The 26,606-nt window shown below is 41.6% G+C and overlaps 1 protein-coding gene across 2 annotated transcripts in view; it reads left to right on the forward strand.

Annotated features, from left to right (window-relative positions):
- The window catches only part of dph1 (diphthamide biosynthesis 1), a 55,420-nt gene extending 34,696 nt beyond the window's left edge, over nucleotides 1-20,724 (forward strand). For both annotated transcript variants that reach the window (XM_010736667.3, XM_027280711.1), the window contains exons 5-12: nucleotides 2,021-2,175; nucleotides 4,603-4,724; nucleotides 8,128-8,196; nucleotides 8,827-8,983; nucleotides 11,558-11,658; nucleotides 17,051-17,129; nucleotides 19,560-19,688; nucleotides 19,997-20,724. In XM_010736667.3, the coding sequence (XP_010734969.1) occupies nucleotides 2,021-2,175; nucleotides 4,603-4,724; nucleotides 8,128-8,196; nucleotides 8,827-8,983; nucleotides 11,558-11,658; nucleotides 17,051-17,129; nucleotides 19,560-19,688; nucleotides 19,997-20,077 (893 nt within the window). In that variant the 3' untranslated portion in view covers nucleotides 20,078-20,724. The remainder of the gene's footprint in view (nucleotides 1-2,020; nucleotides 2,176-4,602; nucleotides 4,725-8,127; nucleotides 8,197-8,826; nucleotides 8,984-11,557; nucleotides 11,659-17,050; nucleotides 17,130-19,559; nucleotides 19,689-19,996) is intronic.
- The last annotated feature ends 5,882 nt before the right edge of the window (nucleotides 20,725-26,606 follow it).

Consider the following 26,606-nt stretch of genomic DNA (forward strand, 5'->3'; position numbering starts at 1 on the left):
ACACTTGTTTCCATGCTCTGTTTGTGAACTTCAGCGTGTGTGGGCGAGTGTGTTTCTTTCACAACAAGATCGGGATGTCATTTTGGGAAGAGGCGGAGAAAACATCTGAATTCATGGTCGTCAACAATCGATACAACTCTGGACGTGGAAACAAATTAACCCTTACAATTAGAGATCACAAAAAGACAGAATTCATAAAATATCATATTCCTTCACTCTAGTTTCAGACTTGCAATAAACAGGTGCTCATTTCCTCTCCCGAGTCCCAGTGTCCTCTCTCCTACTCCAACTTTTGTTTTGTTTTTGAGTTGGCCGTGTTGGTTTCTGCTTATAATTAATTTAAATTGAATAAAAAATTCAAAAAATGTGCAGTGTACTCTGAAAATTGTATGGAAGATGACGATGAATCATCCACTAACTCCATTACCGCTGTCCTCCACTGTTGTTGTTTTCAGGCTTTCATCTAACGTTGCATTCGAGTGATGCCAAAGTCACAGTGTGCATTGAAGATGCCAAATAAAGGCGCACGCTGTCCTGCGTGCACAACGCGGAATGAAACCGTTTAGTACATATTGATTTGAAAACAAACCATCACGTCCCGCCTTTTCTTAGTTGCAGCTTTTATGAACGTACATATTTGTTTATGCAGGCGCTAATAAGCATCTTTGCCGGGTGACCTTATTGCTTTAACACACAGATGGATAAAACCACTGATGGGTCAAGTGAGTCCTGTCCATCTCATTGACTGTGTCTCTAATTGCAGCGTCTAAGTGCTCTCAGGCTACCGTGCTAACGTGAACACAGATCGATGTCACTCTTCTTTGCCCTTTATGTTTTGGAGGTGCCCATAAACAAGCAACAGACAGCTGTTAGCCTCAGTCTTTTCTTTTTTTCTTTTTTTTTTAACTCCTCCAACCCATTTTAACCTCATGATATATTTAACTCCTTGGTTTCTCTCTCAACATGTGGCCTGCAGCAAAGCCCACCTCTTTATATCCCTATCCATCTCCTTGCCTTCCCTCACTGCTGAGACGTGAGCCCATTCATCACCTGTGTTGCCAGTTAATTGACAAGCCACCCCCCTTTCCCAGACCCCAAACACACATCCACACACACACACTCACACACACTCACAGTATCCTATTACTTTTTCCATTCCTCTCTTCCCTACCCCATCTTTTGTAATTTATATAGTAGATTATTAAATCACGTACCCACACCCCCCCATATTGGATTCCAGTGTTTCCCAGACGACTTTCATAAGAATTTCTCATTCCTCACTGCTGTTTTCCATCCCATCTGCCTTCAGCCCTTTGTAAAGATATGTATCTCGCAGATCTGTTTTATGCCCCGCTTACCGTGCTTTTGCTGCCTTACCTCTCTCTCTCTCTCTCTCTCTCAATATTCCTTTTATCTAGGCCATGAAGTGAGCTGCACTCACTCGTAAAACATTTGCATCATAATGGGCCATTTGCTTAATCATAACAAAAAAAAAGAAAAGAAAAAAAAATTCCCCTCGGTCTTGATCTGCAAAATTAAATGTAACACAGGAGGAAGAATAATTACGATGATCAGCGCGAACGATAATTCTCCTTCCTTTCCCCGTGCCCTTACCCCATGTTTTCTTGGACTCTCGCTTACTTTTTCAGCATCTAACTCAGCACGTCTCGAGCTACCTCTCCCAGGCCCGGCTGCGTAGTAAATGGCCTGTGAAATTAATGGCATTAATAGTAATCGCATGTGTCCCTCTCCTTCCCTAAATAATTGAGGTCTTCGCATCAGTTCCTGCAACGTGCCAGAGATTCACACTGAGTGAGTTTCAGTTATATCATACGGGCGCCTACTGTGAGCTCTGTGTGTGTGAGTGTGTGTGTGTGGATGTTTCCATATAGTTATATCGATGAACATGCACTGTGTGTTAATGTTTGAGGCACCATCAATAGTGTATAGACTGCAGGCTTACCTGACATAACAGAGTAAATTATTCATCTGTCTTTCTTTTGTCTTTGTCTCTCTGCAGTCCCCATAGACTCCACAGCAGGCATTAAGATGCTGTATGTGTTTGTGGATATCCAGATGGACAATGCACACTTCCTGGAAACGGTCAAGCTCAACTTCCCTCCTGGACAATCTCTGGCACTCGTCAGCACAATTCAGTTTGTTGCAGCACTGCAGGTGATTAAGCGCCGGGTCTGTCTGATTTTGTGTGTGTGTGTGTGTGTGTGTGTGTGTGTGTGTGTGTGTACGTGGGTGAGTCCATTTTTGTGTCCAAGAGAGAGAGAGCTGACGCACTACAGTGATTTTGTATCTTTACCTGAATAATCATCGCTGTGTGTTTTCTGTTACTACTCAAGTATTTTTGTTCGTACAGTACATACCCCTGTGCGTTCGTACAGTGTACTTTTTCTGGCTCCTGGCTTTCATGAACAAGCTCTCGGTCCACACTTAAGCTCAGTTCAAGTGTGGGTTTGAGAAAGCCGGCAGCAGTTATTTTAGATTTGAAAGGTGGAATGAACTTGGAAGGCCTCTCGGTTCAGCATTGTGCTCATCTCTGCTCTTTACATAAGCAGTGGCAGCAGCTATATAGTATTAAGTTGAACATCCTTTTTTTTTTTTCTTTTTTTTTCAGGATAGCTGCCTCTCTGTTCTATAATGCATTCTGCTGCTTTCATTTGCTGTGTTGGGCCAACACCACTCTCCACTAATGTATCCACCGGTTATTTTTAAACCACGCTCTGCCCGTGTGGGTCATATTTTATGTCGGGGTGTTTGAACGCATCTATGTGTACATGTGCGCCTATGTCTCTTTGCCTGTAATCGTGTATTGTATGCATGTGTGCCTCCGCCTCCTGTCTTAAGAAGCGTAGGATTGTCGAGTTCACGCAGTATGGGCGGGAGAAGCTCGGAGTTCACTCGTATTCCCCGCGGAGTCTCTTAAATTAGCCTTAAATCGTTCAATTTATCGCTCTCACCTTCAGGCAGAGTAGCTCATTTATTTATTTTTTTAAGCTGTAATTGTTTGCTCGCTCTCATTTTATCACTTTGCTCAAATGAGTGTAGGAGTTTGGAAGAGTTGATTATTCTTGAGTGTTCGAGCCCTCTTTTCAGAAAATATTTATTTCCCCTGTTAGTCTGTTGATGTTCTTCTTATCTCTTTATTGTTATTGTTTTTTAATATGGCGTGCCATGTGGTCGAGCTTAGCACATGAATCCATCCACATTGGGAGTTAAATCGACAAAGGAACTAGTTTCATGCGTGACACGTGATCAGAGGCAAATTGGCTAAACAAGCATGTATCCCAGTTTATCTTCTTACCCATATTCTTGCATCCTTTCCCATGTCGCTTCTCATCTGTGTTTTCATCACCCAAACTCGCAAGGGATTCCCGTCTACTGAAGAACTTTGTAATTTGTGCCCCCCCCCGCCCCGTGATCAGTCATGTAGTGCGCAAACCACAATGACTTCAGGATTTCCAGTTACAAGACAGAAAGTTGTGTAGTGTGGACCGAACAGCGATCTGATAACTTTGAAAGTCATGAAGTGTGACCGAGGCATTAGGGGCACATTTTCAGTGTAATCTTTTCCGGCCTCTCTCATTCTTTGCGTCATTGCTCTTTGTCGGTCCTTCATCTTTTGACGACCTGCCCCCCCCCCTCTGCATACATATTTCACATCTTGCCTCAATTCCTTCCTTGTTCTGTGCCCTCCGTCTCTGCTGTTATGTATTCATTAATACAAAGAAGAAACGAGGGGAGCCTCCTTAAATACACATGTTTAGCATAGAAGTATTTCTCGCTTTTTTCTTTTTCATTTCTCACATAATACCGGCACTCAGTGGCAGCACAAACATGAAAAAAAAAATGCCTTGGATCAGCAGCTTCTCTGGATTCATTTCAAGCTTGGCGCATCACAATGTTTATGAAAAAGCAGGAAGTGGCAGCATAAATAAGTCATAACATAAACCTTAAATAGAAAAGTGGGATGCTTTCACTGTTGATAAAGAGTGTTTTACATGTGAGCCGCCAACATGACGACATATTGAAACAATTTCACAATATTTTCAAGGGAAGTCATGCTGAAACGCAACGCAGCCCACTTGATAATCCAATCACTACGTGTGAATATGAAATGAAAGTAATAAGGACTGAGCAGGTGAAAATACACTGCGTACAAATAGGTTACATGCGTGGTTTAGACGAAACTAATTCCTCATTAAACTGATTTTCATGCCATTTAGTGCCTGTATTTGTGCTCATATTTAGCATATTTATTTTTTAAATTTTTCTGTTTTTGATGCTTCCCTCTTTTTTAATTAGTATCACCATTTATGTGTTTGGAAAGGCTTTTCCACCGTTTCCTGTGGCTCTCTACTCTTTCCCTTGTTTCTTTTTGCATGTCTTAGCACATACTTTCCATTTTGCTTTTAACCTCTAATAATGTGTACAAGTCACGAAGGACATCCAAGAGTTAGTTTCAGACTTTGCCTCATAGATCTGAGTTTGGAGAATCATTCCAAAGCTGAGGCTCCTCCAAAACAAGTAAAGGGTAAAGGGTGAGCTGGTGAAAACTTAACTTTCCTTCTCCTTCCCTTCATGCTGCAGGCTGTGAGCACAGCCCTCAAACCAGAGTATGACGTGCTGGTCCCACAGTGTCGACCTCTGTCACCAGGAGAAATTTTGGGCTGTACCTCTCCTCGCTTGGAGCGCAACGTCAATGCCATCATGTAAGAAACCTTCTTCCTCTTTTCTCCCACCTGACGGTTCCAGCCTGTATTTTCTTCCTCTAAATTAGTAGAGATATTCAGCTAACAAAAGACATCCAGCCTTGACTCAGACACGCCGCCTCTCCCTCTCACAAGCAACCATAATTACCGCTGCCATCGCCATGCTCAGCCTTGTTACATGAGGAAGAATCGGTGTGACATCACACCAGTCACACCAGATGTAGCTAGCTGTGACAGCTAGGTTTGTCTACGTGCTGCCGATCCAGGCCTCTGGTACATCCGGCAGAAAAAGCCAGATGCTGATCCAGAATGGCAAGGCTAAAAATACCTCCGCACTGTGCAAAGCATTGAATTGTGCAAAACCAGATAGACACGGGCGCTTTCGGCTGTTTTCAATACATCCACAATACATCCAAATGCTCGCCAACGTTTAAAAGAAATCTTTTTTATAAAGTCTGACACCCACTGTGGCACACACTCATGGCGGGAATTGTTAAACTGTGCGACATGTCAGCATTCGTCTTTACATTTTTAGTTTCAGCCTGTGTTCTTATTTTCCCCTTCGTTTCCTCTAAGTGGGGGGAAAAAGACGATGAATCCGGTATGTAGCTGCGCGCGTCCTAAAACAGGATCTCTTCAGTGTTTTTACATCAGCATAAACACTGTGCGTGTGAGACTTGTCAAAGTGATGCTTATCCTCTCCGTGCTGCAGGGAGGAGAGTGCTCTGGCAAAGTAACAGATCAGGCAACAAACACCTCCGCAGCCACTTTGCGTGTCTATACATCTCGTGTGGCTCTGCTGCAGAGAGAATTCTGTGCTTTGCGGGGCGCACAGTGAGTCGAAGAAATTCCCCAAGTATAATTATGTCTGGGCGCATCACCCGGTATGTCTGATCCGCACACATCTTGTGTTAGTTCATGTGATTAAAACCTTCCAGTGCATGGGATTAAAATGGCTACACAAGGACGAGCTTTGCTATATGCATAAGCTGGGCCCTATGGGAGGGAAAGCTGTGTGTGTATGTGTATGCATGTGTGTGTGTGTGTGTGTGTGTGTCTTTGCACATGTAAAAGAAGTGAAAGTGGAAGGGTTAGGGTGTGCTTCACCTACTAATCCAATGCACGTTGTCTTTGATGTGTGAGTCGGGGTGTGTAAGGGTGTGATGGGGGAAAATCGATTAGGCTGCCTGAGAGTTGACACGCCTCTCTCTCTCACACACACTCACACTCACACACACACATCCAATACACATGTACAACACACAGACATGATCTAAAGCGGCCTGTATCTCCCTCCCTCTGTGGTATAGCAAAGCCCACTCCACCAAACTGTATGTAATTTTAATAAGGAATGTGCGAGATTAAACATTGCTACCATTGCTAATTGACACCAGAAACACGAGTTGATTAAATTTATCATTAATGATTTTATTTCTATACTATGGTTGCACCAGATGTCATCCTTTTATAAGTGGTCTGCTTTCGGATCTGTCCGTCAATTTCTACCCATTTAACTTGGCACAACAAATTGGTTTGAGATGACACTATCCGGGGGGAAAGGACAGTTACAATGACGTTAATTAGTGAGAATCTAGCAATTATAAAATAATCATTAATTATAATTTTATCATTATAAAATACTTGTTCAGTGAGCTAAGGTAACATTATCTTTCCTGATCTTTTAGCTACACTTTGTTGTTCAAGTCTTTAAGTGAATCCAGGCGGCATCAGATGCCATAACAGGATATACTGGGCTAACAGACTAACTTGTGAATCCTGGATTTTGTGTGTTTACAGGGAGTTTGATTGGACTTAGATTAGTTGACAGTTAATCAATGTTGAAATTAGTCATCAGGAGCATCCCTAATTTCACCTGAATGGAAAAAAAAAAGATTTATTTTGTTGTGATAGCTGTATCCAAATCTCGTGAGTAATAGTTTCCCTCTATTAACAAGCTTCCTTTTGCCTTGGTAGTTTACTATTAAAGTATTGATTATCCACTATATGCACAGAACAAGCTCCTTTTAATAGTGCATGGATTTGTTCATCACTTTTGATAGTGTAATGGATTAATATTTAACATGGGGTTATCTTACATTAATTAGGAATGAGTCAGTGCTGCAAAAAGGGATACTTGTAATTGCATTGTACCTAAGCTTTGAGCTGCTTGAGCATTAGGAGAATGAGTAGTGGTCTATTAGTCCTTGAGGCCCATCTGGAAGCTTTAGAAAGGTCTTGGTCTGTCTTATTTCCTTTTCTATAACGAAGAAAAGTATTCTTAAAAGCTAAAAAGCGCATTGAAAAGAGCAATAATAAGTGATCAGTCGACCATTTCTATCTGCCTCTGCCCTAGCTCTCACTCGGAATAGAGCAATATGAAGATGGGGATGTAAAGATACGGCGTTGCATAACGCAAAGACGCATAGCACTGCCATTAGAGTGAGAGCACATTTACAGAGAACAATAGATTATGGATGGCGGGTCTGTGATCACAGGGGGAGTCGAGCACACCAGACTTAAAGCCAGAGAGCGCAACCACGGCTGAAGGGCAGCAGACTTATTGTCGGGAACATAATTATATGAGAGCCGTGGATGTTGCTAAGCAAAGACAGTTGTGAAACAGAGGCGTGCTGCTTGAGTTCATTGTGTGTTGTTCATGGTCATTTGTGAAACAAATAGACGGACACATACATCTATGCTTTTACACACACACACACACACTTATAAATAAAGTCTTGGCTAGACATGTCTCCAGGTAGCCTATATGGCAAACACCCACATCCTGTTCCAAGCTGCTTTAAAAGCTGGCCAATTAGAGGGTTTAATTGCATGTCCTGTCTCAGTAGGCCTACAGAGACTGTACAGTAATGAGTAGAGGTTCTGACCCGAGCCCCCTCACACTAACAGCAGGATCCTTCTCAGCCTGAACCCGAGAGGGGAGGTTTACGTAAGACTGCCGGTCTGCCCGAGCTTGTGTTTTCAGGCACCTCCGTGTCTCCGAAGTACTTATCATTTGTGAACTCTCCCACCGCTCTGGCTCTGGTGAATCCCCAGCACCAGACCCTGGGTTAATTGGAAGGGCTTGAATTCTCTGTAAACAACATGATCCAATCGTCTGGGTCACATTCCAGGACAGGAAAGATGTGCAGACCCTCCACCTCGGCCACAGGGTCTTCTGCCTGGTGTCCAGTATTAAAAGGCTGCAGAGAGGAATGGATTTAGAAACAAGAGAGCTAGAAAGAAAGCTGGTGGAGAGGATTAGACAATAATAGATTAGTAGTTATTGTTACACACTGGATTTTGATTGACTAGAGGGTGTTTCCTTCACACTAATTAGTTTTCTCCAGTTCCCTTTATTATTATTTTTACCTCTAACAATGAATTGATTGGTGTTTTTCTCTAGTTATCTGGGAGATGGAAGATTTCACCTGGAGTCAATCATGATTGCAAACCCAGATATCCCTGCCTACAGGTATTGTACATTGTCACTACTACATCATCTACAAAATGTTCATTGTAGTAAATTTGCATTACAGCTCTAATGTTTTTACACAATTTGAGAGTAACATGTAAATGGAATATTTTCACAAATACATACTTAAAACATACTTGGTGCTCAGAAAAAATGATTTATGCACAGAAAAGTTATTTTCTAACGTTATTATTCAAATCCAAGACCCCCATGCAGTCGTAATCACTCCCCTTAATGCGGTGCCATGATAACGTTTTGTGAGGATAAAGTTCTATTTTGATGAGGTCTTGTTTGTATGCAAAATGAAATTGTGTTGTTATAGCCGCGCACTGCCGCACAGATCACAGGTCTGTCTCATAAACAAGATTCTAATCTCAAGTGAAGCCCTTGTACCGGAGAGAAGGAGATTAGATGCTCAGAAATACCTCCATTTTTCCCTAAGATACACTAACTCCTGTCATACTTGACGAGTTTTCATGATTGGATTTTTTCATCTTTTCTTGCATTTCTGACACCTGAACAATAGGTAGTAATGTGTATAATACGGTTGGTGTATTTATATTTCTGCACACATTTTATTCATATCTGTGTGTATTTCTTTCTTTTTTTCCTCACTGTGTTTGTTCATAGATATGACCCCTACAGTAAGGTGTTCACCAGGGAGTACTATGACCACGAGGCCATGCGTGCCTTAAGGCTCCAGGCTATTGACAAGGCTCGATCGGCCCAGAGGTGGGGCCTGATCTTGGGCACGTTGGGCAGGCAGGGCAGTCCCAAAGTCCTGGAGGTAAGAGTCTGTATCCTCATTTCTCTACATGTCCCGAGGCCAATTGTGCAATGGCTTGTAATATTTATCAGCGTGAGTCTTTTTGACAAGTGGTTTAGTGACATGCAGTACTGATGTAGGACACTGAGAGCTTGTTATTTCACATTCAGGATGATGCAGCCCAACTGCTATAGAAAGCTGTATCTTTGTTGGCTGTATTTACTGTATGTTATAACCAGGAGTGTACATTTTAAGTTATTTTGTCGACTTGGCAACGCAAACAAGGATTAATAAGAATAATTATTGAAAAGCTTACTAATTTTTCTTTTCCTCAATGAGTTGTTGTTTTTTGTTTTGTTTTTCGTATCAATTGGCAGTGGCTTTTTCCGCAACACAATACCAGTAAATTAAATTATTGCCACTCATGCTGTTCATTCAGCAAATTGCCAGACACAATTCAAAAGATTAAAAACAAAATAATCCCTGGGAAGCTTAGTCATGAATGCTGTGTGTGTTCACACTCATGCTGCTCCATTAGGTGCAGACACTTTAGTGAGAAACTTTGCAAGTCTTTTCAAGCTCAAGCTATTATGCATTAGCATGCACACAAATCCGTCTGGGGGTACTAATCGATTGACCGACAAGCCCTCTCTGGTCACTTCTAACCCACAGCTGCTCCTCCTGCTGCTTTCCCTTCCAATGCCCCTTCCATATTGTTTAATTCATTTTCTTCTCCTTTATATCTTTTATATTCCAGCTTTCTTCACTTTATTATGTCTATAATTTCTATACATTGCAGCATGATAGGATGTGTGGACCCACATTTGATTGCTAAGGTGTGGTCAGTCAGTATATGTTTGTGTCCGTTTGTAAATATCCAGACCTGAAAAGATGGAGTTGGCATTGATGCAAAAATGTCAACCATAGTGAAAAGTTTCATTTTAGGGGTGGCAGGAGAGGATGGATTTGAATAAAAAGATCCACCAGCTCTCCCATAGCGATCTGTCAAGATTAAGAAAGTACATGTCAGATAACCTCTCAAGTAAGGATACAGAACTATCTCTGATAAGTGCTCAGGACAGTGGATATCAGCAGCACTCATACCTTTATCTCACCAAAGGAACATTTATGGGATTTTATTTCACTTGGTCTGGCCTTCTGCATCCCTGAATAACACCTTAGTCCAAGTACAAATGCCCACAACTTCAAAGGCAGAATCAGCAAGGGAGCAGAGTTCCTTGAACTGGCTAAACAGTTTCATTTATTGATATGTTATATGAAGCCTGGTGTCTGGGCTTCTACCCCAGGGGCCCGATCCAGCTCCATCTGAGGAGCTAAAGTGGGCAAGCTCTGTGTGGGTGCTCTAGCCTCTAGGGTGCATTGTGAAATGTAAGGCAAAGGTGTGCTGAACGCTTTTTTTTTTTTTTACAAAAACATAGTTGGATTCACCTCCACACACAGCATCCAACTCTGGAGCCAAACTCCTGGATTTGCTCTTTGATATGAGTGCTTTTTCCAGAGTCCAAAGGTGAAAGATACCAGATGGCTATGGGGACATGTGTATATATATAATTCCCATGCTGAGCACAGCTGGGTTGTAGAAAAAGAAAGTCACATCTATTTGACTGTGTGTCATGGAGGCTCAGCCAGCATCTGAACCTCGGTTTCAGAAAGTGCATTCCCTCCTTGTTTGTCAAAGAATGCACCAGTCCTTTCACTTTCCAAGAACGGTCATAGCAGTTTTCCCTGAAGGTCACGTGTGTTTATGTTGTGCCCCTCAGGTTGATGTGTCTGGTACTTCAAGAATCCAGTGAGAGATATGTCTGTGTCTTAAGCAACAAGTCTCTGTGGCTAGCTTTTGCTTTGTTACCAATTCTGTGGTCCTTGAATGCAGAGACGCCAGTTTGGTGACCATAGGATTGCATCTTTGCTGACAATGTAGTTCTGTTGGCTTTATCAGGCCGTGACCTACAGTACTCATTTTTACCGGTGAGTCTGAATTGATTGCAAGCATCAGCATTCTTTGGGTATGAAACCACTGGATCCCCCCTCAGGATTGGGAATGAATTGCTCCTCCAAGTGAAGGAGTTCAAGTATCACAACGGTTTTGTTTATTAGTGATTGTAAGATGTAGAATGAGCTTGACAGGTGGATTGGTTCATTGTCAGCAGTAATGCTGGAAATGTGCCGGAAATTCATGAACAGTACTCGGTCTGAATGCCAGGAGGAGCTGGAGGACTTGCCCGAGGAGAAGAGTCTGTCTGCTACCTCACTTAACTTGCTGTCACCACCCTGTAGACTTGAGTATAGAGCTGAAAAAAAGATGGATGGATGGATATGAGGCTTCAGAGGCTGAGAACTGGATAAAATAGTCCTCCTGCTGAGAATGTTAACAGTAGAGGAAAAACTTTTGGACGACCTTAGATTGGAATGCTTACAGGATTGTGCCTTTGTGGGTGGAAGTAATGGGCTATGGGATTTCTAACTTATCATCTGATATAGTGGAGTTTCACAACCCTAAAGAGGATTGTGTTTGATGTCTGCATTGCAAACCTTTCCATTGGTCGTTTTTATTTTACTTCTTTCTCTCCCTAGCACCTGGAGTCGAGACTTCAAACACTGGGCAAGCCTTTCACTCGAGTGCTCCTGTCTGAGATTTTCCCCAGCAAGCTGGATCTGATGTCAGACGTTGATGCGTGAGTACTAAGATGAACATACAGTACACATGCATTAGGACACATGCCATGGCAGATGAGTTAAAAAGACGGCTCATATTTTCATGGCTTTGTAGAAGCCAGGCCACTTTTTTTTTCTGCAGAACATAAAAGTAGATGAACAAACCAAATGCCTTTTTCTGGCGTTACTTGGTTTAACGCTGATCCAACCGCTTGCAAAGTCATTTTGTTGGATTCCCCCCTGACGACACCTCCAATGTTTTTGAGCCAACGCATACACAGTGGTTGCCATTTTTAGTGCAAAGACTTCTAGAGCTTGTTATACGGTGTATTTGGTAGTCTTTGCTTGTGCATGTGCAACATTACAGTTGAGATTACTTTCATCATCTTCCACACATAGTTTAAACACTTTCTTAATCACCACTGTGTCTCTCTGTCATAAAGAATGGAGCCCTGCAGACCTATTATTATCAGCAGCAAGTAGTCACCTCAAAAAGTTGCAACATTGGAAATGTATTCTGTAAGCATCATTGCACTCATGACTGGGGAGTCAGCATAATTTGCAAGCGTAGGCTATAACAAGGAGCTGACAAACAGTACTCCAGAGTGTATAGCTTCATAAACAAAATTGGCATTCACGTCTTGGTGTGGTTCTATAGTTTTGCCTTTGTTGCAAAAACAAATTGTCCGGCTTAATGAACTTGGATGCTTGGTACAATTTCCTCAGCTTTGACACGAGGGGCATAGAAATGGGGATTTTATACTTGAATAATCAATTAAAGCACTTACATTTCAATGTGTTCTGTTCGATAAGGTCAGAGAATACAAAAAAAAACAAGCTAGAAATATGTATTACCCCCTGCTAAGGTAGGCTTTTTTTTTTTTTACCCTGAGGCACCAACCTTGATTTTAATTATCTTTACATGAGTGTAAAATATGTTGCCTTACTTGAACCCAAGGAAACTTCCACATACTATAAAGGTACCGAAGCGTGACATCATTGACACACATTGGTCTTGCTATTTATACGTTATCCTTCCCAGCAACACTCATTCCCATGTTCAGAAAAAATAAACTCTTCAAGTTTATTCAATGAAATATGAAGTGCTCGGGCTTCGAGGTTCAGTTTATTCCGATTTATCTGACTTCCAACGAGAAGAACAGAGGTGAAGACGGACAAGGGGTTGGTGAGACACTGATGTTCAACAGCTCCAATCACACTCGCGCGCGCACACACACACACACACACACACACACACACACACACACACACACGTTCTGCTCACGCTCCCTCATACTTGCCTCTCACTGTGGAGTAATGAGAGGTGTGATGTGTGAGGGAGGAGTGGGTGAGAGAAGGACAGAAGGTCTGAGAGAGATTGAGAGTGAGTTGGAGAGAGAGAGGGAGAGAGATGGAGAGATGCAGAGGTAGTTGAGGGGGCTGTTTGGAAAGCGAGCGATCACGGTAAAAGTCTTTTTTTTTTTTCTTTGGCTCTCCTCCTCAGACTGACGTATGAGTGCAACTCCGAAATTATGTAAGTCAGGCACGATTCACCGAACCAAAACAAACCCTCATTACAGACAAAAAGCCTTTCAACAAGGCAAAAACAAATGTGTTTGAATACAAAATCAAGGGGGCGGTTTATGCATGTATATCAGATAGGAATGCACGGTATGTTTTCATAGTTTATTAGGTGCACCTGGCTAACCGCCCTGTGATAAATCACATATAGTGAGAGATGTTTTTAATATTTCGTCTGTCTTTATTTCTACAAATGGGGTAAACAAAATATAATATAATATAATATAAATACTTCTCTCAGTTTAACTCAATATAATTTAATAACACCACACGCTACAGCCTCCAAAATGACCATGAATTTTAATCAGCACCTCATCAACAGTAACACTCATGTTGTTCTTGTTGTAGACCGCATCAGTTTTTAGCTTGGAGGAAACATCAGAATGTGATGGTAACAGTAATTTTGTGTTTTTAACGTTTTGTAGTTGGGTTTATTTCACTAAAGAAATAAACCCAACTCCAAAAACTTACTTTAAGGAATAAAAGCATGTTTTAAAAAAAACTCTTTTCTTCATTTAACAAAAGAAACTTGAAAGCATTATAAACACAAAGCGGCCATCCACGGACTTTGTCCAAAAAAGTATGGCAGTCTAAAAATTGACAAAATTATCAGTTAAATAAGAAACTGACTCATCAAAGGCTCTGACTAAGCAGTTGATGCAGACTTGTTTCAGTCCAAGTTCAGTTTCCTCCTCGATTGGAAACAATTAGTTCATCAAAACTGTGCTTTTGTCTGCTGGAGAAAACAGTTGCTTTTAATGTCCTTTTAATAAGTCTAATTAAGAGATGAAAGTGATTATTGAAGGTTCATTCAGGAAGATCCGACTTCCCTGACAGCGCTGTTTACATCATTAGTCACGTTTATTCAGAGTGGGATTGTACAACATCGAGGATCTCTTCTGCTTCTTTATTTATCAACCGTTTTATTTTTGCTCTTCTCTCACAGCTCAGAATAGTTTGTAAGCGTGTAGTCACCCTGCATGATGCTACGATAGATATCCCACCAAGTGTTTGAAGCTGTGAAGGAGGTATAAAAGAAACAGGGAGAGGGAGATTGTGAGATATATGGCGGAGAGGTGGTAAAGGACGCTTTAGTGCCCAGCATTAGTCCACCCCGAGGCTTTCTCCGTCATTAGACATACACACATACTCACTCGTGTAAAGAGAGAGACACCATAAGTGTGATTAGGCTGTCCCCAAGCAGGTTTAAGACTATTGTACAGATATCTGTACACGGCACACGTTTATCTCAAGTAGACCGAAAATGCCACCCAACTCCACTCTTTAATCTTTCTGTTTGAATTTTAATTTTTGACTCCATCGAGAAAAAAATGTTTGTTTTAATTCAATTACGTCCTGCACGTTATAGGTGAACACTTTTCATTTTCCTGCAGCGATGAAAGGTTAATTGTTCTTGCTTTTTTGGGCGGGTCAAGACTCTGAGTGTAATTGAAACGAAGCCATGCAGTTGGAAGTCCTCCTAACGGAGTCGGGGTGTAATGGTCCACAGCAGGTACTGCAGCAGGGCCAGGGCTGGAGAGCACATCGCATGGAAGTACTAAATGTCATGGAGCCTTACCTTTCAATATATAACAGCACAGTGCCCTACAGCCCTGCATCCTGCTCCTCTCAGCCTTTTGTGTTAATGCAAACAGATGGGAGTGAAGAGAAACTCGTGTTCATACGTTGTTTATTTCAGTTAATCTTTGCTTGGGAATAAGTTGTCGAGCAATGCTCAACTGGTTGAGACAAAAGCCAACATTTCTCCTCTGTCTCTGTACCGCTCCTTTTTTTTTTCTTTTTTTTTTTTACCTCCAGCACTCTTTGTCTCACTGCACCGCATGATGTGGGATCTCTACTGTGCAGGCTAGATTGAAGGCCAGATAAGGGCTGGAAATACAATTTGTGCCTCATTCTGGGGGCAATACCTGGCACGGCAGCATGCATTTTACTGAACTGTGCACCATTCAGTCCGTCTCTGTGCTAATATTAGAAAAGTCCCTTCTGGCTCTGTGTGCCAATCAACTATCTGCTCCTTAGGAGGGATCCTCTCTGCCTTCCCTTTCATGCTTTCTGTCTTACTTTCCTCTCAGACCCTTCTCTCAATGCCTAGCCCCAAGGATTTAGTCGAGGAGTCTGGGTTTGCTTATTAATCACCCTGCTTCTTTTAACCACTCCCAGGGTTCTTTTCAGCTCATTATACACATAGACTGACATCTTACACTTCTACTCACATACACGTGCAAACACAAATGCAAAAATCCGGTGTGGGCTAAGGCTGTCTTCGTAAAGGACCCCAGTTATGGACTTGAAGGTCATATTTCTGACTCCACATCTGTATCTTAACTTAGCAAACTTACGTCTGAGGAAATTGGTGCTTGGTGCAAATATCCCTGACTCAGGAAATTAGGAGGATGAATAAGAATTCACTCTTTGGGGGGGGAGATATTTAAAAAAAAAAAAAAAAAAGTGTTATTTGAAAATGAGAAAATGCCAAGCGTATGCCCGGAGGGGGTGGAATATTTCTGTGACAGAAAGCAGAGTGGAGCGAGAGTCAACGGTGCAATCAGTTCTGCAGCTGAGAAATTTGGTGTGAGACTTGGAAAAATGAAGTCTAGACAGATGGGGATTTTGAAGCATTAACTTAGACGTGAACGTACTCGAGCGGTTGCGAGCTTTATTTTTATTTATGTGTTTTCTATCTATGCCTCCATACTCGGCTCCACTCCTTTGCTTAGATCTCAAACAGGTGTATACTTATTGACATTTACCTAGATCTGACGTTATCTCCGGGGCTTTTCTATGCATTGCAGCTCAATTCATCTTTGCCAATATCTCTGATGGAGCTCCATCGTTAGGATTAGGGACAGGGGAGGGTCTGCTCCCTTAGTAGAGATGCAGCTGCGGATAGCATTGATCTGTGAAAGCTAACCCCCGTAGCCTCGGCCACTTCTCTCTCCATCTCCATTCTCCCATTGTTCGTTCCCCCCCCTCCCTCCCTCCCTCCCTCCCTCCAGCTGTTTACCTCCACCTCCTTCTCATCCCTCTTTTCATGCATTTTCCAGAGTAAACACTTTTCTCCCTGCCAATCTTCTTCCCCTCTTCTATTCCTTCACTTCTCGCCACTTCACGTCTCCTCCCTCCACCTCTGTTTTCGTCTTCATTGCTTTTCCTCCCCATCGGTGTATATCTGTGTCCTTCTTGCACTTTTTTTTCTCACCCTCCCATCTCTCTTGCATACACAGCCCCCCCACCCACAACCCACACCACACCACACCACCCCTCTCCTCTCCACCACCACCCTGTCTGCCAGTTATGTAGGCTACCTCCGTGGAGACCGGGCTGGTGCAGGTTTTTTATTCACACTCACCTAACCTCTCCCTCTTTTCTTCCACTGCGCTTCTTCTCTTTTCACCTCTGTTCACTTCTCTCCCTGTTTTTCTGTTTATGCCTCCTGCAACCAGTCTGTCCCACCCTCCTTCTCCTCCTCCTCCTCCACCACCACCACAAACCTTCCTGCCGTCTCTTTTCAGCCTCCCTCTTTCACCGGCTGGCTGTGTATTCAGACAGTGTAGCGTGGCTGTCTTTTAGAGTGGTTGAAAATCAGGACAGATCTCTCCAACAGATGCTGGAGATCAGGTGGAGGGAGGCTCCCTGCACAACCCGTTGCATCACGTATCCACATGCAGCGTGCAGCCGCAGATGTGCCCTGCCTGTCTAATAGGATCTTAGTCTCTCGCCCTCTTTGACTGCCTCAGTTTTTACACACACATTTGCACTCGCTCATGGATGTACATTTGAGCACAAACGTGTACCTTCTCTTTCCTACAGGTGGATCCAGATCGCCTGTCCACGTCTTTCCATCGATTGGGGCACAGCCTTCTCCAAACCCCTTTTGTCCCCATATGAGGTAAACACACACATTATAGTCTCTAAGCAAGAGCACACACACACACACACACACACAATTGAACGAAGGTCTGTGTGTGAATTTGTAAAGGACTCATCAAGGCCTGCTTGTGCTGGAGATGGAGTAGTGCGCCCACTCCCCCACTCTCCTCCTCCTCTCCCTCCATCTTTCTCCCCCCCCTTCTATCCCTGCTATAAGACACACCAGCAGACACACACACACACATAATAAAACAAGATCAGCAGAGGACTAGCCCCCCCTACTGGCTACAGGACCACACAGTCCCACCCCTTGCAGCTGTCTTATTTTTCTAAAGGGAGAGAGAAATAGATCGGACAGCAACCCATAAAGATCCATTTCATAGCAAGTGTTTGTTTGTGTGCCTCTCCAGCTGGCGCAGCAACTTTGTGATGGGTTTGGCAGTTTTTGTGTGATTATGTGACTCGGCTGTTTAGCATTCGATGTCGACTCTTAATTCATTCAGTGATTTCACTGAAAGATATGCTGCTGATTTGAATCCCTGTGAAATGGCTGCGAGGGGGAATTGCTTGTCTTGAATATCGGATTGTGATTTGAAATGGTTGCGACTGCACCGCTTTGTGCTGCACATACATTTCAGAACGAGGTCATTAGGAATAATGATAGCGTTCACCTTAGAAGAAAAAGTGATGATTATTTTGAATTGTTTTAGACTGTGGTCTCTAATGGGGCGTGTGGAGTCTGAAATTCAGCCCGCTGTAATGAGGAAAGCAGCAATCTGTTTTCTTAAGTCCTTTTGTGTGTGTGTGTGTGCATGTGTGTGCGTGTGTGTGTGTGTGTGTGTGTGTGTGCGTGCACGCTCACACTTTGCTCTCCCCTCTAGCTATTTGGGAACAATGTCTGAGCATTTAAATAATTTGCAGCCCCGTCTATACGTGTGCTTGTGTGCGTTTGTGATAAGTCTTAATTCACCCCCCCCTACACACACACACACATCTAATTAATACCTATGCCTGTTATATGTGCGCTGTGCTTTTGACTGTGGCATTTACACTGAAGATGAAGAGGAATGAGATGGGAGGGGGGGGGAGTGAGCAAGGAGAAGGGTAGAGGATGAGTTGGGGGGGGGTGCAGCAGCATTTATTTTCAGTGTGTCTCATGTTATATTTATAGTCAATAAGACACACTTGGCTCTCCTGTCAGAGCAGGGATTAGCAGGAAGAAGCTAGCTTCCACAGAGAGAGAGGCAGCTTGTGAGAGAGGAGGAGAAGCTGAAGAAATGAGAGAGGCGGGTGGAATAAGGGCAGAGGAGAGAGGAGGAAATGAGGAAGAGTCTAGTAAGAGTCTGCATAGTATACAGTTTGTTAGTCAGTTCAGGAAGAAACACTGTGGACTTTAGGTGACCCACATATTTTATTTTTAATAACCGTATAAGAAGGGGGACAGTCATGTTAATAGAAATCAGATCTGTCTTTTATATATTAATACAGATTGTGCAGCAGAGTTACCTGTGTTACACTTTAAAACATGTAAAAAATAGAAACACTCCATTAGCCGTTCATGTCTTTCTGTGCTGCTGTTGCTTTTATCTTCCATTTCTAGTTCATATGAAGATTTTTTTAAAAACACGTGTAAGGGAAGTGTCGGTTTTCCTCTTTCTATTTAAAGACGTAGCCAGTATGTAAGAGAACACTACCTTGTCAGTGTCGGGGAAACAAAATACACACAAGCTGTGAAACAGTGATGAATTATGTCCCGGCAACAGAGAGAGATTTCGTCACTTTCAAGCCGCATTTCTCATGTTCCCTTTGAACCGAGTTCTCTAATGGATCAAATAACCTTGTTTGGAGTTGTATGATATTAGCACGGTTTGTTTTTCTCGTCGTATTTCCGTGTTTATTTCTCTAAAATATTCCAATTTGTATGATGCTAAAGTTCAATTTTGGCATCTACAGATGAACGAGTAGCTGGACGAATTAATAAAAGAACAATCAAATCGTTCTTTCATTCAACGCGCCTGTTTATTCATCTGTTCAGTCATTCGGCTGCTTTTTCCGTCATTCATAATCAATATTCACAGACACTTCTCTTCCATATGGAGCAGTCTGCACTTATGTCACAGTACACTCATGCCAGTGCTGCTGCTCTCCTCTAACAGCTGTTGTGTCATGCAGTGCAGCTGCATAGGGATAACATGACAACTCTGCCTGTTATCCAAGCTTAATATTATGACACCTGTCTTGTCTGTTGTGTCTTCTCATCATTCTTTGGTTTCCTCCAGCTGGTTTGCCCCAAAAAACTGTACATACAGTTATCAATAACGAGCGGGAAAAAACTGTAGAATGGTGTACCGTATCACCTCGTACGTGTTGGCTGGTGTTGTCATTTCAGGTTGTCGAGACTCTTGTTCATATTTGTTTTTCCATTATTATCTGTCTCTCTATCTCTCAGGCAGCTGTGGCTTTGCAGGAGGTTGGCTGGAAGGAAGTCTACCCCATGGACTTCTACTCCAATCAGAGCCTGGGGCCATGGGCGCCCAACCACCCTGACAACCAACCTGTGCGGCCTACTCGCAGACAGGTGAGCAGGGTTGGGAGATAAAAGAATGAGTGGCAGAGGAAAGAGAAAGGAGAGAGACAGGTGGGAGGATGGGAGAGTGAATCCACACTGTGTTCAGCATGGGTTTGAAGACTTTTATCACCACACTGACACCCAGTGGCGTAATGATAGCAGAACATCCACGTGGATGTCTCTCCTAAAGACATTGTTGTGACCTTGTCCTTGATGTGCATCATAAATGCTGTCATTTATTACAAACAGATATTACCACTAATCTGTCTGAAGCACTGTTACTAGTGTTATAATGCTATGTCACTGTCTGCCTGCAGAAACAAGGCCCAGAGACAGCTCTTCCTACCAAGCAGTGTGGGCAGAACAAGTGCGCCCCCTGTGGCTGCCAAGGGGAATAACAAGTCGTGACCGGGCGCTGTCTTTGACTGGTTTCACGCCTGCCAGTCGTTCTCTAGCTCTGCTAACAACCGAAAGGGAGGTCAGACCAGAGGAAGCAGAAGTGGGTATTTGTCCAGACAGTCTATCAGCGAGCAGAGCTAAAAACCAGTCCAGCCTCAACTGGATTACCAGCCATTTTACAGCACAGCAGATCAAACCAAATTCATTACTCTCATTTACATTCTCTGCTTGTGTTCTGTGCTCAAAATACACGCAACTGAGAGAACAGCATGTGTGTGTGTGTGCTCCTGCACGCTCTCACGTGTTAAATTCCCATGAAGGAGCTGCTCTATGCAGCACAAAGAAAGGAATTCTTCCTGCTCGGGGGAAATGTGTGGGCTTTTCTATAATGAAGACACGGCTTTTGTAAGCAAAAGATGACCTTGAGCACATTGTATGGAATTAAAGTGTCTTAATGTGGGTGGCTTCAGTCACATTGTCCTTGGATAAACCACTGTATATTGTCAGACTCTTAAAAATGTGTTTCAAAGACAGTCATCAACACTGTATGAAGCACTTTATTTGATGTACAGTATGTGACTTTTCACAGGAGCATCCTGCCGCAATGTGGAGAATAAAAAATGTGATGCATTACGACGTAACCTTCTCTCTCTGTCTCGCATTTTCCATTCAAAATCCGAAACAATAAATCAGAAACGGAACCTTGCTTCTTTATGAGAGTTTTTGATGAACGCGGCTCCGTGCTGAGGCGATGGGTTTGTTTTTAAGGCTGAGGGGTTTGAGTTTCCAGATGCGTGCAGTGCTAGTCACGACTGCTCTCCATCCTCATTATTTATTTATGGATGAGTCTGTCAATAAGTAAATAAATAAATAAACACAATATTGCCGTTTGGTTGCCACAGCCGAAACTGACTGACAGCAGCACACTGTGGCTCCAGCTGTAAACTTTCCCCAGGTTGCTGCACATTATCTCAGGCGGTTATGAGTTTTGTTATTTGCCTACAACTATTAGGTTTCTCTACTCAGATCCAACCCCTCTGCTTTCCACCATCATATCTCCCTGGCAACAGAGGCCAGTCTGGTGCAGCCCGTCCTGCCAGATGTCCATCTTTCTCATGATGTGTCTAACATGTCCCACTAGTGGCGAAGTACTTGTGACATTACAGTGTGTGAAGCCCGCTAGACAAAGATAAATTATTGGGCAGCACAGCTCACTCTCAACTGATGTTTGATTTATTATTTTGGCGCACTCCATCAGGAGGGAAAAGAGGGAAGAAGTTTGATGAATCCTCTTTTTGCTCCCGTCGGAAAATTGTGCAGCTTTTAATCTCACAGCCTAAAGATTTGTTTTGCTTTAAATATTAATTACTCACTGAATTTAACATCAGTAGAAGAGGATGTCTTTCAAAAAATGTCCTTGCTGGCAAAGCCACAGTTTTGGTGTGAGAATATAAACCAATTTTAAATGGAACTAATGGGTGTGTAAATACCATAATTAAAGTCAAATGGGACCCTTATTACATCAATACAACAATATTAGAGAACAAAGAACTGCAGAGCGATCAAAGCTATTTATGTACTCTTGTCAGTGTGTCTGGAAAAGTGTGAAACTGAATTAAAGCTTCTAACATATATTTGTGGTTTATTTCTTTTTGGTAGATGATCTTTAATTATTTTAAAGTAATGAAGATCAGATATATTCAGTGTCTGCTTGTAAATATCATATTCTCATTCTTATTCCTTATTGTTCATTTAGATCCCCAATGTCAGCTTGGCAACAAGTAAAAAAAATGTACAATGGAGCAAACAAATGTTGACTCTTACACCACATAATACAGTTATACTAATAATCTCTACCATTTGTAACAATATGACCATTACTCCCTGATAAATTTGCATCAAAACATCAAACTCAAACATCAAATAAAACTATAATTTATTTTTTATTTATAATAAAACGTATAATTCAAAGAAAGTCAAAGAATTATATATATATATATATATATATATATATAATATATATATATAATTATATATATATATATATATTATATATATGTATGTGTGTGTGTGTGTGGTGTATAGCATATATATGTGTATGTGGATATAGATATTATATATATATATATACACACACACACATATAAACTGTATATATATTGCAGGCATATCTTCAAGAGTAAAATAACTTCTTTAGTTGCTTCTTCACTGTGATGTAAAGAATGTTTATATAAGGTCCAAGTCTTTTTGTTTGTTTCTCACTGCATAGCCTCACGCTGATGTCTAATGTGATCGAGCCTTACCTTCTTATCAATCTGCTGCCGAGTTTGTCCTTGTTTTAATAATGAATAATTAAGTCATTTTACTTCTGCACAGTAAGCGCGAGGGAAAAAATGGTCTGGTTAACTCTACCTGTGTAAAATAGAGAACAAAACAAAATGGCAGAGCTGCACTGAACCTTCTAAACTCAATAAAAGTGAATTTCTGAGTAGTTGGACCTTTTTTTCAAAGCATATTGTTTTGGAAGCAAACAAATCTGGGAGTTAGACTGTAAAGTAATGAGGCTCTGAATCACAGATCAGTTTCAACTCAGACAGCATTGTGAGTAAAGTAAACCCAAGTCAGTCTGCCATGTTCTCTCAGATTCATTCCCAGCTGAGTTCCCACTAGGTGGCACTGTTTGCATATCTTATTTTGCAGTCCTTTAAGTCAATTCATGTCACACACATTTGACTGTGGAGAGGATGTGCTGGGCACGACAGCACGAGAGTGAGAGTGCTTGGCAGAGTGCAAGTACCCGGTGTACTTCTGTAACTGCTGTGTGCAACTCTTTCCAGATGGGATAGGAATTTGACTCCATGCTCTTTCATCCACCTTGGCATCCCATCTCTTCCCTTCTCCTTCTCCTCTGCACCTCCACCTCTCTCAGTTTCCTGTCTACGGGGGCTCAGCTTGCTGTAGAGAATTTGTGACAGGATTATTATGTGTGATAGGACTCTGCGGAGCCCTGTGTTTAACACAACAGGTGCTCAGGTCACATTCTATTCACAGTGATATCGATATACTCTGACTGCGTGGACAGCTGGTTGCCATTGATGCCCATGTGTTTGCATAGCCTGCAGCAGCTACGGCCCCAAATCAAAAGGAATTGACTGAAATAACACATTTTTTTTACTAAATATGAACTGTTTGCCCTTTGTCAATGTCTTCCTGTGGCTTTGTCTGCAAGCAGATAAAGCGTGTCAGTACCCGTGATGTATTTAGTTGTTTTTTTTCTCTGACCGGGGAAAGGCTGAGTCACAGCAGTTGCTCACCAACCTCACCTTGCTTTACATTTACCCTTTCGCTAAGTAAATCCACATCATTACAAGCTGTTATCATATTCTACATTTTCTTGTCATGTGTTTCTTATTATTAAAGGGTTTTTTTTCTGTCCAGAAGAGAAATCAGACATGGGCGAAAAAGAGACAGAACTTTTCTTTTTATGACTCATGGTACTACAACAAAAATAAACAGAAGAGGAGGAGATCTGTTTTGCAAGTTTGTTTTTGCTTTTAATTCTCACCACCAGTGCTGCTTCAGAAAGCCACGTGTGACCGGGGCTGTGCTAGGGAAGGAGTGGCAGTAGAGGACATGTATAAAAGACCCAAAACTGAGTGAATAACAGTGTCTTTTTTTTGTAGTTACATGTGTTTCTTTTAGTCAGTTCCCCCCTGGATTACATTAGAGCTTAACAGAAATGATGAAAAAGAAATGACCGATTTGACTTAAGTCAAGTGTCTTTACATCTGTCAAGACATTGTAGGTGGGTAAGAAACTGTTTAAGGATATTTAAGTATGAAGAGGAAAAGAATCAATGCTTGGCTGCGGAGGAATGCTGAAATATTTTTTTTTAACGTGCTTGGATAATAGAAACAGATGTCTGATGTGACTGTGCATGTGCAATTTCAATTTCAGACAAAGGGTCTAGGAAAAAAAACTGCATGTTTTCAGTGTGCACACTGTTTCTGCATGATTGGGATATTTCTAAACAGCCATGCACACAGATATTGCTCATATTTTACAGCATCAAAGCAGTGTGTTCTTGAGTGAACTGGACGTTCAGGTACCACGGAGCTCCCGTGCTGTGTCCTGGTTTCATATTTTGCATCAAGTCTGCAATACAAGGAGAGAAGCAAATGAGAAGTTACACACAAAACAAAGGCAACAGGTTCCTGTAATGGAAGGATCAAAACAGTTAAAAGTCTGTTTAATCATGTTAAAACTTCAGTTTAGTTTGGTTAAGTTCTATAACAGTGGAAATTAACAGCTATGTATTTGACAACCCCTTGATCTGCCTCCCTGTGGAAATTTGAACAATAAACGATTATGTCTAAAGGCTGCTGACTCTGTGTGTGTGTGTGGGAGAGAAGAAGCCTGGGCGGCCAAACAGCAATGTGAAGGAAGGTTGCTAGAAGGGTGAATAAGAGTCTTTAGTGGGAAAAAAAATAAGTGGTGTAAAGAGATGACTAATTCTGCGTGGGAGGTCAGCCTGTCCCTGATCATCCGGCCAACAGCCACCCCGGCACAGGGCTGTCACAAAGTCACCTTTTTCCTCAACCCACTCTGTCCTGTCGTGGATTGTCAGCGTTTTTTTTTTTTTTTTGTCATGCTGTGATCTGCCAGTTCTTATTTATTAATTTGCCTCTTTCGTGGTCAGCCTAAAGGGAAGGGGCAAAGTGGATCACCTGTTTGTTAGGTTCTTTAAGAGAACTCACAATAATGTGGAAAGGGTAGGTATATGCTTTTTGTATCCTTTCCTTTTTAAAATTTTATTATCGGCATGATGTACACGTGCAAAACCAAATATCTGAGCCATCACTGTCCCTTTATTTCAGCCAAAACTCTGTGAACATCAGCTCCTGAATACTGTAAAGTGAATATATCATACTGCCAGTATCTAATAATATTTAATAACAAGGTCCTGGATATCTGTGGATATGCATACTGACCGTGATTAGATATAATAGCATTCATTTTGTAGAATTTTCAGTTTGGAGCAGCAGCCTCTGACTCATTGTTAAAAAGCTGGAAAAAAAAAACTGTGCAGCTGTTAGAAACAAAGTTGGTAAAAATCAGGGAGGAAGTATGAGTCATTTGAGAGTGATGGTTCATCGCTCTCCACAAAATGGAGATCACCATGGCAGCTTACCATCCACTGTACTGCGTGAGCTAATAACATGACACAAGGATGTGAATATTAATGTAAATGTGCTTTGAATTTAAATTCCTTTCTCTTTTTCACTGACTTCTGCAGTCAGCCTCGTGTCATTCATGAGCTATTGATGCTTTGTAAGACTGCTATGACTCTAATGATTAGTATGATTAATATGTGTTTCGTGACATTACCACTTGATTTAATCAAAAGCAGTGATCACTGTGCAGATTCACACATAATAAAGGGCTGCGCTGGTTATTTAACACAGCATCTAGAAGGCTCTTTTATTATATTATTCATTAATGTTGATATTTATTAGACTGATTTCTTACTCTGTGAGTTCAGTAATCCCTTTATTATATTCTATTAAACAAGTTTAGTGAAAGAGTTTATGATCTGCTTTACAGCAGGCAATGTTTCAATATATAATGCATAAGCAAACCTTTCCATCCGTTATTAATGTAATCAGTTATACATTTGGTAAATCAAAGATAATAATTGATATTCATTTATGTGTTTAAATATGAAGTCATGAATTCACCATGAGTTCATTATTAAATACTCATTAAGATCTTTTTAAAGGTTATTACTAAAGATTTTTGATGTGACAGCGGTGTAGCAGTTTAACAAACACAATAAAAACACTGTGTGTGTCCCAGTAGTACTGAATGTGACAGTTCATGTCATTCGTCGTCTCTCTCTGTTCTCTGGTACAGAAGCGAAGAGGAACCTCGTAACTTCAGCACCTCAGGATTTTCTCTTTGTTATTGTAATAAACTTGGATAGCCACCAACAACTGAATACACATTGTTAAAGGGAAACCGTCTGTAACTGGATAAGGTTTGTTTATGTAAATATGGTGCATGTTACCTCTGAGGGAAACAGGTTCATACTGTGAGGTAGGAATGTTGTATGAAAATAAATCTTAGTGTGTTCAGAATTTAAAAAAAAAAAAAAATCAATTTGCACAAAAAAGAGGAAGTAGATGAACCGTATTCATGATCTTCCCAGGGACAGATGATACGTATTTTGGCTTAATTGCCGAATACATCTTTCTCTTTCTGCACTGTAGACCTCCTTATCTTAACAGAATTCTTGTTCCATGAAATCCTTGGGCTAAAAATATGTATGCTTTAAAGACAACCCGAAAAATAAGTGCAACACTTACCATTGTGCAAAATTTTCTGTGTATCCGGCCACTTGAGAACAATTCATCGAAAAATATTTATAAAATGAGTCACGTTGTTATATTAGGTCCTTCCTGTTCTGACACTGAATGTCTATCTTGTCCAGTCTCTCAACATTTGAACACATAGGCTTTGTAGCACATG

Source organism: Larimichthys crocea, chromosome VII (assembly GCF_000972845.2).
Source record: "Larimichthys crocea isolate SSNF chromosome VII, L_crocea_2.0, whole genome shotgun sequence".
Lineage (NCBI taxonomy): Eukaryota > Metazoa > Chordata > Actinopteri > Sciaenidae > Larimichthys > Larimichthys crocea.